A 14,065-nucleotide genomic window follows, 5' to 3' on the forward strand; every position below is an offset into this window, starting at 1 on the left:
ATACCACATTCCTAGCCATTCCTACCAACCAACGTTCTCTTCGCCCTTCTTCTGTCCGACCATCTGCCCATCTGTGGGTATGGGGAATTTTTTGAGTTATTAATTATTCAGACTGCTCGCTGCAATGTACTCCTAATCAGTCTTGAAAATTTCGTATGATTTCTGATGCAGAGCTACTTTTTGTACCTTGAATTGAAAATAGTAACGTTTTATTTTAGGTCAAACATTCGAAATTGTATGCGTGTATGTGTCAATCAAGGCATCATTAATCAAAATGTAAATTTGTTAATCCCCCTTCTACTCCTCTGTATGTAAATGTATGAAAATAAAAATATTTTTTAAAATGGGGAAAATTATTTAAACATTCATATCCTAATCTTAATAGAAATAAAAATAAAGTTGTAATCATGAAGGCCTATTTTAATGGCTAACAACTTAGGGAGAGGTGGAGCTGTGCTGAAAGGCATTTTGAGAAATTTCACTTCAACCTAATTTGGAATGGTTAACCGATGGCAGTAGCACAGTAAAATAGGCAAATTAATCTAAAGAAACCTATTTCCTTTTGTTTTTGACACTATAACCTTACCTAAATACCCAACCAAAACATCTCATGGATTTTTATAAATTTGGAATGTAGGTGTTCAAGAAGTTAAATCGAGAGATAGGTTAATATGGGAGCTATATCAGATTATGGATGGTAGAAACCTTAGCAGAAATTCCCGTGTGAAATTTCAGCCAATCGAAAGAAGTGTGGCCACTTAAGGCTCAAGAAGTGAAATCACGAAATATGTTTTTGTGGAAGCTACATCAGGTAATAGATCGATTTGGACCATGTGGATGATGAAGGTCATAACAGAAGTCATCGTGCAAAGTTTCAGCCGAATCGGATTAAAATTGAGCTTCTAGAGATTCAAGAAGTACAATTTAAATTCTGGTACTGTCAACAGATTTAAAACATTTATTTGCATTTTTTTTTAGCTAAAACCAAAGTTGACTTAATTTGAAAATATAAAATTTATTCGTTGAAGTAAATATTTTTTTATACCCCCCACCATAGGATGGGGGTATACTAATTTCGACATTCTGTTTATAACTACTCGAAATATTGATCGTCGTGACATTTTATGTCGATCTAGCCATGTCCGTCCGTCTGTCTGTCGAAAGCACGCTAACTTCCGAAGGAGAAAAGCTAGCCGCTTGAAATTTTGCACAAATACTTCTTATTAGTGTAGGTCGGTTGGTATTGTAAATGGGCCATATCGGTCCATGTTTTGATATAGCTGCCTTCTGACTTCTTGAGCCTCTAGTGTGCGCAATTCTTATCCGATTGGAATGAAATTTTGCACGACACGTTTTGTTATGATATCCAACAAATGTGCCAAGTATAGTTCAAATCGGTCCATAACCTGATATAGCTGCCATATAAACCGATCTTGGGTCTTGACATCTTGAGCCTCTACAGGGCGCAATTCTTATCCGATTTAAATGAATTTTGGCACGTAGTACTTTGTTATGATATCCAACAACTGTGCCAAGTATGGTTCAAATCGATTCATAACCTGATATAGCTGTCATATAAACAGATATGGGGATTTGACTTCTTGAGCTTCTAGAGGGCGCAATTCCTATCCGATTTGGCTGAAATTTTGCATGACATATTTTATTCTTACTTTCAACTACTGTGTGAAATAAGGTTCAAATCGGTTCATTACCTAATATAGCTGTCATATAAACCGATCTGGGATCTTGACTTCTTCTTATTATCCGATTTGGCTGAAATTTTGCATGACATATTTTATTCTTACTTTCAACTACTGTGTGAAATAAGGTTCAAATCGGTTCATTACCTAATATAGCTGTCATATAAACCGATCTGGAATCTTGACTTCTTGAGCCTGTAGAGGTCGCAATTATTATCCGATTTGCCTGAAATTTTGTACGACGGATCCTCTCTTGACCATCAACATACGTGCTTATTATGGTCTGAATCGGTCTATAGCCCGATACAGCTCCCATATAAATCGATCTCTCTATTTTACTTCTTGAGCCCCCAAAGGGTGCAATTCTTATTCGAATTTGCTGGCATTTTACACAGGTCTCCAACATATAATTTAATTGTAGTCCAAACCGGACCATATCGACCATCACGATAGCCGTCAAACGAATAAAGATATCCACTTGAAATTTTGCACACGGGCTTCTGGTTGGTGAAGGTCGTTTGAGATTGCCATATCGGTTCAGACTTCTAGTAACCGTGCCAAGTGCGTTCCAAATCGGTCATTATACTGATATAGATCCCATATAAACTGATCTTCCGATTTGGTGCCTTAAGACCCTGAAACCCTATTTGGGTGAAATTTTGCACGGAGTGTATTGTTATGACTTCCAACTTCCATGATAAGTATTTTCCAAAAATGAGTTAATATTAAACTTTTTTTGAACCAAAAATAAAATTTCAAAAAATCCTTTGACATTTTATAGCTCTTTTAAACTCGTGGTCTGGCCAGACCACGTCCGCCCAAGGTAGTAAGTTTGTTGACGGTGAAAAGCTTCCACATAATATTGTTTCACTTATTGTAGAAATCCTCAAAAAACATTTTTTTTGGCAATTAAATATCATATAGGCAATCCTTCTATCATAGGTTTCACCACCAGCATTTAGTTTGGTAAATTCTGTTTTTAGCGTAGTGTTAGAATAAAAAAGCCAGTAAGGAAGGACAAAAGTCGGGCGGAGGCGACTATATAATACCCTACACCTACCCTATAAGTACAATATGGGAGCTTTATTCAATTCTGAACCAACTTTGATGAACCTTAGCGAGCAAATATGTTCAAACAAAATAACTACGGTTGACAAATGACAACATTATTGCAAATTACCCAAAATCTGACGAACATATATATGGGAGCTATACCTAATTTTGAACCGATTTCGAGCAAACTTCTCAGATAGTGTGGTAGTTGCCGAGAAAAGCGTTGTGTAAAATTTTGGCAAGATTGATCAAACAATGTGCATGCAGTAGCTCTTGGTGTGAACATCTGGTGATATACATATATGACAGCTATATTTCAATCTGGGCCGTCATTAGAAAATCGGTTAACAAAAGACCATTTTATTGCAATATTACTGCAAACCGGACGAACATATATATGAGAGTTATATCTAAATCTGAACCGATTTCGAGCAAGCTTTATAGACGCTGTGGAAGTCGTCGAAGAAATCGTTGTACGAAGTTTTGGGAAGATTGGTCAATAAATGTGCTTGCAGTGGCTCTAGGAGTGAAAATCGGGCGATATATATATATATATGAGAGCTATATCTAAATCTGACCCGATTTCAGTGAAATTCATTTGTAATGTCGCGAGTCATAAGACAATCCTTTCTGCCAAATTTGAAGAGAATCGGTAAACAAATGACCATTTTATTTAATAATAACCATAAATTTTCAAAATTTTCAAATTTTCACTCAGTGAAAAACTTAGTACCACAAATGAACATTTTTCGATAAAGTTTCACTGTGAAAACTAAACATAACTGAAAAAAAGTTCAAATCCAAAACTTCGTTTTCATATGATACTACATCGCATAAGTAAACAAGCAAGTTCTATGGGAAATTATCATGAATTTGAAAAATTCGTGTCTTTAATAAAATTTGCAACACAATTTGCGCCCACTATATGCTCAAAGAGTAAAGTCGGGAAATCGGATTGTTTGGGAGCTATGTGTAATCATGGGTCACACCCCGGTAGCCGATTTCATAGCGTGCTCGGATTACCAGATCGCAGGTTCGATTCCCACTCGAGTCGTGGTCTGTTGCTACTATGGTTTTACAATGGGCTAAAATAGTCCAGTGAGTTTGTTTAGAAAATAGACTGTCACTCTAATCTAACTTTTCCATATCTAAACATACACCCATTTGGCCCGTTTGTAATCCAAACCTGCCTGCACCAAAAAGTAGAATTTGTGCATAATTTCATGTGGCTAGCTTTACTCATTCGAAAGTTAAAATACTTTCGAAAGGCGGACGGACATGGATAAATCGACTAACAATTTCAGGACGATGGGGTATTGGGACCATTAGATCCACGTTCGACCGCTATCGTGATTTCGACAGACAGACGGACATGGCTAGATCGACTCAGAATGTCGAGACGATCAAAAATATACTAATATATACTTTATGGGTCCTAGATCAATGTTTCGTCACCTAAAAACTCTCTAAAATTCACCAAGTTTGTGGTGAATTTATTTAAATGCAGACATTATTACGACCTTCGTAGTATAAATTAGTATGAGTAAAAAACAACGAATACAAAAATTTCATTGATATTGATTTTTCAAATCTCTAAATCTGGTGGCAGCACTCCAAATTGGATACCTCTAACAAAAAAAAAAAAAAAAAAAAAAAAACAAACATATACGAATGACACTAAATACAAATACCACAATGGGAGACTGTGTTCATTCATAAGCTTTACATGAATGATTTTAATTTAAACGTATTTAAATATTAAGAAAAATTTACGATGCATTTTTATTTGATATTCAAATTTGAATTTGGAATATAATCGTATACAAAAACACACATATGTACACACACCCATACTGGAGGTATATCCCCCAAAAGATGTAGATTTGTATGTATGTGTGTTTGGTATTGATTGGGTGAATGGGAAACCAATTTATGTCACACATTTGAATAAATAAAATAAATGTTTAATTCACATACAAAAATTAAAAACAAAAACGTTGTGTGGATTAACTTTAGTTTACAGAGAAATGGTTTATGCTTGAGTTGTTCTAAATCTTTGCCAGTGTGTTGGAAAACACATTCATAGAAAAAAGTAAATTTTAAAATAATGGTCTTTTGGGTTTAGAAGATGGATTGTGGGTTATAAAAATGTTTGAAGTTTTAATTTTGGTTTACAAAAAAGGCATAAACAACTTAGTTGGCCTAATGTTCAAAATTAAAAAAAAAATGTGTTATGTTCGGCAGGGCCCTGCACCAAGTTCTTTAAATAAGATTTTTTCAAACAAGTTGATTGGTTTATATAGGAGTCTATTATCAAGTTATTGACCATACTTGTCATGACTGTAAGAAGTTATAGCAAAATACCACGCGCAAAATTTTAATAAAATCGGGTAATAATTACGAACTTTGTAGAAATAGTCAGTCTTTGTAGAATAAATCAGGTTATGGGCCGATTTGGATCATACTTTAAATGTGAAATTGTAGCAAAACAGTATGAGCCAATTTCTGTCAAATCGGGTAATGATTGCACTCTCTGGGGGTGCGGATATTGATCCGCCCATGCCACTATGGACATACACCTATGCCAGTAATCGGCATGTTGTACGTAAAAATTGTAATTGTAGGTAATAATTGCGCATCTGGAGGCTCAAGAATTCAAATAGGGAGATGGGTTTATATGGGAGCAATGACTTTTTATTTTTTTTCTCAAAAATTATTTACTGCTACACGAATGCCGGGCCGAACTTTGGAAACCTACCACCTCGGGTATAAATGTAAACCCCCTTTCGTCATAATCCGAATAGCAGCCTCCATAATCCGATTAGCAGCCCCCATAGCAGCTATATTGAAATATGGTCCGATTTGGACCAAATTCGACACGGATATTGAGTGATCTAATAAGTACAAATCATTATTCAATTTTGAAGAACAAAATATTGGTCTTTTTGGTAGCCATATCCAAATATAGACCGATCTGAACCATATACGACACGGATGTCGAAAAGCCTAACATAAGTCACTGTGTCAAATTTCCGCGAAATCGTGTGTCTTTTATGAGCCACGACTTTAAATTGAGAGATCGGTCTAAAGGCAGCTATATCCAAATCTAAACCGATCTGGGCCAAATTGAAGAGGAATGTCGAAGTGGCCAACGCAACTCACTGTCCCAAATTTTGGCAAAATCGGACTATAGATGCGCATTTTATGAGCCCAAGACCTTAAACCGAGATATCGGTCATGTTGGCAGCTATATCCAAATCTGGACCGAACTGAGCCAAATTGAAGAAGGATGTCGACTGGCCTAACACTGTCCCAAATTTCAGTAAAATCGGATAATAAATGGGACTTTTATGGGTCCAAGACCCTAAATCGGCGGATCGGTCTATATGGGGGCTATATCAAGATAAAGTCGGATGTAGCCCGAACTTAACCTGCTTATGGACAAAAAAAGAATCTGTGTAAAGTTTCAGCTCAATATCTCTATTTTTAAAGACTGTAGCGTGATTTCAACAGACAGGACATGGGTAGATCTTTCGGTGGTGGGTATAAAAGGTCAGGCAAAAACCACTTTCATATGATATATTTGTAAAAAAATTTTAAATTTTCTTTTTCATAAAAATCCAAAACGGAAAAAGTGTCAAGCGTAATAACCTTCACTAATATCCACATAACCTATGATCAAAACGAGACATTGATCATAAAAATTGATGCACATATTGAGTTTTTATTTACAATTTAATGAAGGTATCTCATTTTGAATCGAATGTATGTCTTTGGGAAAAACGTTAGTCAGGAATGATTTTTTTTTACAGAAACCACTTTTATGAGCGGTCATTAGTTTAAAAGATTTAAAAAATTTACGCGGCACACGTGCTGAATCAGCTTTATAGCCAAAGGACAAAGAGAGAACCGGTCTAATTGCTATAGACCTTAAAGCCCTTTGGGGAAAAACAAGCAACTTCCCTCATATATATCATCAAATCATTTGTGCAAAACTAACGAAACAGCCGGAACAGGCGGCTGATCATTATTTCTATAGTCAATTGATCCTCGCTGTAGATTTCGAAGAACTATATGTAGCTCTTATAACTTCCCAAAACGTATCAAATGCTTGAAGACCCAATCAACATTGCCTGAAGCAACCAGTGCTCTGAGCGTGCGATTAATGTAATGCAAGACTTATGCAACTCCTCCCGCAAGAAGAACAAACTCCCACTGAGATTTATCCTCTCCAATGACAACGCGAATATTTAACATCCTTGTATATTGGATGATCCTATGTAATCTTTTATATAAAAATTAAAGTGTTGCGCTTGGTTTGTTTGTTTGATTCGAATAGAACGGCTGAACTGAATTTCGTGAAATTTTCAGAGATGCAAGAGTTTAGCCCCCTGTGAAAATAGGGCAAATAGGGCACTTCATATTGTGATATCCACAAGGGAGCGAACTCTCCCCCTTACCAAAATTTTCGAAAACGTCAGATCTATGAGATTGGTGCATCTATTGTGAAGTGAAATTTTGTATGTCACCTTATGGTAACCCAAAAGCACAAAAATTTTCATAAAACTTTAGAAGCGGACGCCCTACCCTAAATACCATATCCCATATGGATATCAAATGAAAAGGAATCGGAAGTCGAATAGAAAACTTATATAAAAATTTGAGGTCAAGTTCCAGGAGGATCGCCCAACCCAATAAATCACCCCCAAACGGACATGTAGCAGGACAATATGGGATTCAAAAGAAAGGTACTTGAAAGTAGAATACGAAACTTATATAAAAGTTTGGGTTCTATTTACAGGCGGGTCGACCCATCCCAAAATTATGCACCAAATGGACATGTACACCCAACGAGACAAAATAAGCTCAAACGAAAATTATGTCCAAGATTAAAATGTTGGTATACATATACGGGGCAATACTGGATTTTGAAAGTTATGAAATTAAATTCAAAACACTCACTTGAATCATTTTGTGCGTGGGGTTTTTTTTTTAATCAAAATATGATAAAGGAAAATTAGGTTGTATAAAAGTCATCACCCTAATATCTACACATTGACCGATTTGGCTCGTGTTGGAAGTTTTTAGACAAATCGCTTAATAATTGCGTCCTCTAGAGGCTTAAGCAATCAAATCGGGAGATCGGTTTATATGGGAGCTTCATCTAAACATGAATGCATTTGGCCTAATCCAAAACGACCTATACTAATAATAAGTATTTGTGAAAAACACCTAGCTTTTTTTCTTCGAAAGTTTTCATGCTTTCGACTGACAGACAGACAGACGGGAGAAAATACTCATATCGCTACTCCACAATAAATCAGGCGGAGCCGAAAATAAAATTAATAATACTATACCAGCAATATGCAAGAAGAGTTTCTACCTACTGAGTACCCCAAATTCAAAATTTCGACAAATCAATGGAAAAATATGGCTAAAACTTATCTTAAATGTAACGTAGAATAATAATGCAGACTTATCTACACTGATAGAAAAATACAGTACTTTGCCTTTTTTTATTCATTTATTGGCAAACATTTTTTAATACCATTTGGTATTAATTCAATGCCAGACGAAGGACAGACACTCTTGTAAACAGACGGTGCCACATTTATAGTCTTGTCATCGCTGTAAAAGTTTTGTTTAACTTTGTACTTAAAATATTCTCAATTTAGTCTCAATTTTTAGATTTTCCAGCTGCATATTGCAGCCCCGGTGCCTGTTTGACATATCGATGATTCTGTTGCCAATTATTATGTAATGTAATTCGAATTCGCTGAACCTCAAATCGAATCTAAGGTGGAGATTTTAGGCAATTTTTTCATTCTATTGAAAACTAATACTTATGGTTCTGTCCCATATTCAGGTGATTTCTGCAATTCCAGTCAATGCTCTTTGGTGTCGATTAGTTGCTTTATTCTATGGGCTGCTACAACCCATACTGAGCAACATATTTCAATATAGAGCTGTTTGTAATTTTGTTTCGTTAATATAAACATGGCTCATTCACTTTTTTCTAGTACAATGTGTCTTTCGCCTTTAGCTCTCTGCTCGTTTACAACTGAAACTTTACAATGGCAATTCATTATAGCCCACACCACTACTGTGATGAAGGGTATCATTACCTATTGCATTTGTCTGTAACACACAGAAGGAAAAGATTTAATAAATTTTTCAGAATTTTATATGTTTTCGTTTGCTTCCTATATCTTTTAAAAAATCACCCTTTATGTGTATCTCCCGATTTTCACTTTTAAGGCCTTTGCTTACGCATTTATCAACCGATCTTCTCAAAATTTTGCACAAAGATTTTTTCCATGACTCCCACAACATGTCCTAATTTCTACATATCAAGTTTAAGCAAATTTTAGTCTCGACGACCCCCATTATGGTGTAGGGTATCACTAGGTCGGTATCATTACGGTATCACTACGCCCGACTTTAGTCCATCCTTACTTGTTTTGTATTTTGGGTCTGTTCTTTGAAAGAATGAATGAAGCTGTGATATAATGTCCGCAACATCAGCAGCAGCAACAAAGTCACTATTTACAATTGAATAGAGAAAAGGGCAGGCATCCTGCAAACTATAAAAAGCAACAACAAAAACATTCACATCCGCTAAATATGAAACTTTTGAATCAACAAATTCTGAATGAATGAAGCGTAGAGAGCCACACGAATGATTGCTCTGGAGGTGCTGTATGGATGGACTTTGTCACCTCTGAAATAGAAAATGAAATGCAAAGTATCGGATGAAATGTTAATGGAAAAGTTTACATGTAAAAACGATAAAACATAGGGAATAGGGTTCAGCTAGATATATTCACAAGCAGTCTTTTAGAGAATTTGGCCAAAATCGGGCGGAGTATAATAAATATTGAAAAAATAATTCACTCATCTCATAAGCAATTTATTATAATTTATATTTTTTTATTAACTACCTCTCCTATTCATACGTTATTTTTTATCTCATTGCAGATGGCTTCTGTAGTTTTCGCCAAACATTTCCCGAATGGTGTGAAGATGATAGTCTACAAAGCAAAGAACTGGAATCTAGTCGTAGTACCCAGGCAGATCAATTAATGGGTTTAAGGTAATTTGACTTTTTCAAGGACTTTTTTTGAAAACCTTTGTAAACTTTTCTTACTTTGTAGGTCCTTGCGTATATCCACCCCACATTCCGATTCAGCCTGCAGTAGTTCAGCGGAATCTAGTGACTGTGAAGGCACGTCGCATCATAACTTTAACGAGGCACCGGTAGAGATAATACCGGGCCTCTTTCTCGGCAATGCCATGCATAGTTGTGATGCCAGGGCCCTACAGAAATATAATATAAAGGTAAGCACGTCCTAGCAAACTTACACAAAAAAAAAAAAAAACGGTTTAAATCAAGATTAATTGATCCAATTAACTTTTTTAATTGAAGCTGCTTCAATCACGAAAATTATAATAAAGGGTGATTTTTTTGAGGTTAGGATTTTCATGCATTAGTATTTGACAGATCAAGTGGGATTTCAGACATGGTGTCAAAGAGAAAGATGCTCAGTATGCTTTGACATTTCATCATGAATAGACTTACTAACGAGCAACGCTTGCAAATCATTGAATTTTATTACCAAAATCAGTGTTCGGTTCGAAATGTGTTCAAATTTTGACAAATTTTGTTCAGCGATGAGGCTCATTTCTGGTTGAATGGCTACGTAAATAAGCAAAATTGCCGCATTTGGAGTGAAGAGCAACCAGAAGCCGTTCAAGAACTGCCCATGCATCCCGAAAAATGCACTGTTTGGTGTGGTTTGTACGCTGGTGGAATCATTGGACCGTATTTTTTCAAAGATGCTGTTGGACGCAACGTTACGGTGAATGAACACATTTCGAACCGAACACTGATTTTGGTAATAAAATTCAATGATTTGCAAGCGTTGCTCGTTAGTAAGTCTATTCATGATGAAATGTCAAAGCATACTGAGCATCTTTCTCTTTGACACCATGTCTGAAATCCCACGTGATCTGTCAAATACTAATGCATGAAAATCCTAACCTCAAAAAAATCACCCTTTATCTATCACCGTTTTTGAAAAACTAATTGAAAAAATTTTCAGTTAAAAAAATTCCATATTTAATTCAAAAAATGATTGAAATTTTCAATTCATTTTTTTATTGATCAAATTAAAAAAATTATTGCAATTTTTTTTTAATTCTTAATTAATTCGTAATTACTTCATAATAGAAATTTTTTGAAAATTCCAATTTATTTCTATATTTGGTACACAGATGTGTACATCAACATTAAAACATCAATTGAATTAATAATTTTTTTAATTGAACCCGGCTTTTTTATTTACGATTGTTATCGAAATTTAGGAAATTTTCATTGAAAAGTTCAATAGATCCAATCATTTTGTTTATACCCACCACCATAGGATAGGGGGTATATTCATTTAGTCATTCCGTTTGCAACACATCGAAATATCAATTTCCGACCCTATAAAGTATATATATTTCGGATTGTCGTAAAATTCTAAGAGATTTAACGAAGTCCGTGTGTCTGTCCGTACGTCTGTTGTAATCATTCAAGAGCCTTCAAAAATTGAGATATTGGCATAGATGCGTCTTTTTGATGCATGCTGGTTAAATTCTTGAATGGGCCAAATCGGTCCATATTTGGATATAGCTGCTATATAGACCGATCTGCCGATAAAGGGTCTAATGCCCAAAAATGCTTGATTTTTTATCCGATTTCACTGAAATTTGAAACAGTGAGTAGTTTAAGGTTCCCCCACAACTGACCCAAATATAGTTCAGATTGGACTATATTTAGATATAGCTGCCATATAGTCCGATCTCCCGATAAAGGGTCTGAAGACCATAAAAGCTTTATTTATTGCCCGATTTCGCTGAAATTTAAAACAGTGGGATATTTTAAGCCTCCCGACATCTGACCTAAATATGGTTCAGATCGAACTATATTTAGATACAGCCGCCATATAGACCGATCTCCCGATAAAGGGTCTGAAGCCCATAAAAGCTTTATTTATTACCCGATTTCGCTGATTATTTTATTTTATTATTTAGGTTATTTTAAGCCTCCCGACATCTGACCTAAATATGGTTCAGATCGAACTATATTTAGATATAGCTGCCATATAGACCGATTTCCCGATAAAGGGTCTGAAGGCCATAAAAGCTTTATTTTTTATCCGATTTCGCTGAAATTTGAAACAGTGAGTAGGTTAAGGTCTCCCAACATCCGACCTAAATATGGTTCTGATCGGACTATGTTTAGATATAGCTGCCATATAGATGGATCTGCCGATAAGGTGACTAAAGCCCATAAAAGCTTTATTTTTTTGCTAAAATTTGAAACAGTGAGTTTTTCTGAGCCTCCCGATATCCGACCTTAATATGGTTCAGATCGGTTTATAATTGACTATATCTGCCAAAAAGACCAATATTTTGTTCTACAAAATTTGGAAGATCATGTTACACGGATGGATCAAAGCAAGAGAACAGAGTGGGCCTTGGGGTCTACATTGAGAACCATAACACGGTCCTGCAGGCGGAGATCCGGGCGATCACGGAATACGTGAAGTGGTGTGGGGCTAACGCGAGGACGTCGAGTGTGAACATCTTTACGAGCAGTAAACTGGTCATAAGGGCAATAACAACCAGAACGGTAAAGTCACGAACAGTACTGGGAGTGTTAGAAGGAGGTTTACGCCTTCTCTGAAGATGGAACGATCCGCATCGTTTGGATAAGGGGAAATGAGAGATAAGACGATTTGGTAGTGAAGGCCAGAGAACTGCCGTCATTAAAATTGGTTAACCCGAGGCCTTTCGGGTCGACGCAGTCTGAATTAAGGGCGTGGGCGCATGTAACCATGTGGAACAGCGAAACGGTCGGTAGGACGGCGAAAATCCTATGGGGTGATCCGGATTGTGAGAGAACGAGGCTATTACTATGAGTGCAGTCCGATTCAAGTTTTAAGCTCAATGGTAATGGGTCTATTTATTATTGGGGTGGGGACATTATACCAGACATAGTACTATGAAAAACAATTAGGAATTTTGTAAGCGACATGGAATTCCAGACTTAAATTTTCTTTTTTCGAGATTACTTTTTAGTATTTAGAGCACACAACAAGCCGATAACTGGCTTAGGTGAATGCCCATAGTAGTATGGGACGGATTAATATCGGCACCCTCTTTTCAACCTAACCTAACCATTATTCGTAACCCCCATTTCCACTGACGCAAGGACGAATATGGCTAAATTGGCTTAGATTGTCAAGACAATTAAGAAAAAACATTCTTTATGGGGTTGATCTGTTGTTGTTGTTGTTGTAGCAGTTCATTGTGTACTATCTTTCGTCTGCTTGATTCTGTTGAGTGTCAAGACCCAGGAACTCCGCGACTAAGATGGGGTGCGTCCACAGGGATCTGGGTCTGAGTCGAGTGGGTCTGGCCGGGCAGTTAAACAGGTGACGTGTATCATGCGGTCCCTGGTTACAGTCGGGACATACATCTTGCACGTCGGCATCAATCCTAGCTCTGTGGGAATTGAGGCGGCTGCATCTGCCGGAACGTAATTGAGCCAGAATCACTCTGGTTTGCCGGGGGAGGTCGATTTCTTCGGGTGCAATGGGTGGCGGTCGTTCTCCAAGGACTACATTCACCCGGTAGCCAGTTAACGCGTCTGCTACCGTGTCTGCATGAATGTTGTTCAGACCCGCTTGATATGCCGCTTGATCTAGAGGTTCTCTCTTGTAGCGCTGGACCTCACGCTCTAGATCATGTAGATCTACCTTAAGGCTTCTGGGCGGTGGGTATCTATCCACAAGATGATGATTTGGATGATTTCTGCGATAACAGCCCAAAAGGTATTGCTTAGACAGCATGTAGTTATGTCTTCGCACTGGTAGGATCTTTGTCTCCTGGTGGAGGTGGTCCACATGAGAACTAAGGAGGCAGTCCGTCGCAGTTCGGAGGGCGGCATTCTGACAGATCTGAATATTATTCCACTGCGTGTCACAAAGCTGACGTGACCACACTGGCGCTGCATAACTCACCACAGACCGGCCAATTGCTTTGTACGTGGTCAACAAGGTTTCTTTGTCTGCACCCCAAGTGCTGCCAGCGAGTGACTTGAGGACCTTGTTTCTACTTTTGACTTTATTGCAGATTGCTGTGGCATGTGGGGAGAAAGTGTAGGAGCTGTCAAATGTGACGCCAAGTATTTTGGGACACTTGATGGTCGGAATCAATTCTCCATCGACCATCACAGTCAGCTCAGAATTCACCTCACGCGTATT

The 14,065-nt window shown here is 37.1% G+C and overlaps 1 protein-coding gene across 1 annotated transcript in view; it reads left to right on the forward strand.

The window, feature by feature from the left end:
- LOC106087797 (dual specificity protein phosphatase Mpk3) overlaps positions 1–14,065 on the forward strand; it is an 82,822-nt gene that overhangs the window by 55,727 nt on the left and 13,030 nt on the right. Inside the window, exons 2-3 of the mRNA XM_013252968.2 lie at positions 9,732–9,846; positions 9,908–10,091. Of these exons, the coding sequence (XP_013108422.1) occupies positions 9,732–9,846; positions 9,908–10,091 (299 nt within the window). The remainder of the gene's footprint in view (positions 1–9,731; positions 9,847–9,907; positions 10,092–14,065) is intronic.

The sequence above is a fragment of the Stomoxys calcitrans genome, chromosome 1, assembly GCF_963082655.1.
Source record: "Stomoxys calcitrans chromosome 1, idStoCalc2.1, whole genome shotgun sequence".
Classification (NCBI taxonomy): Eukaryota; Metazoa; Arthropoda; class Insecta; order Diptera; family Muscidae; genus Stomoxys; species Stomoxys calcitrans.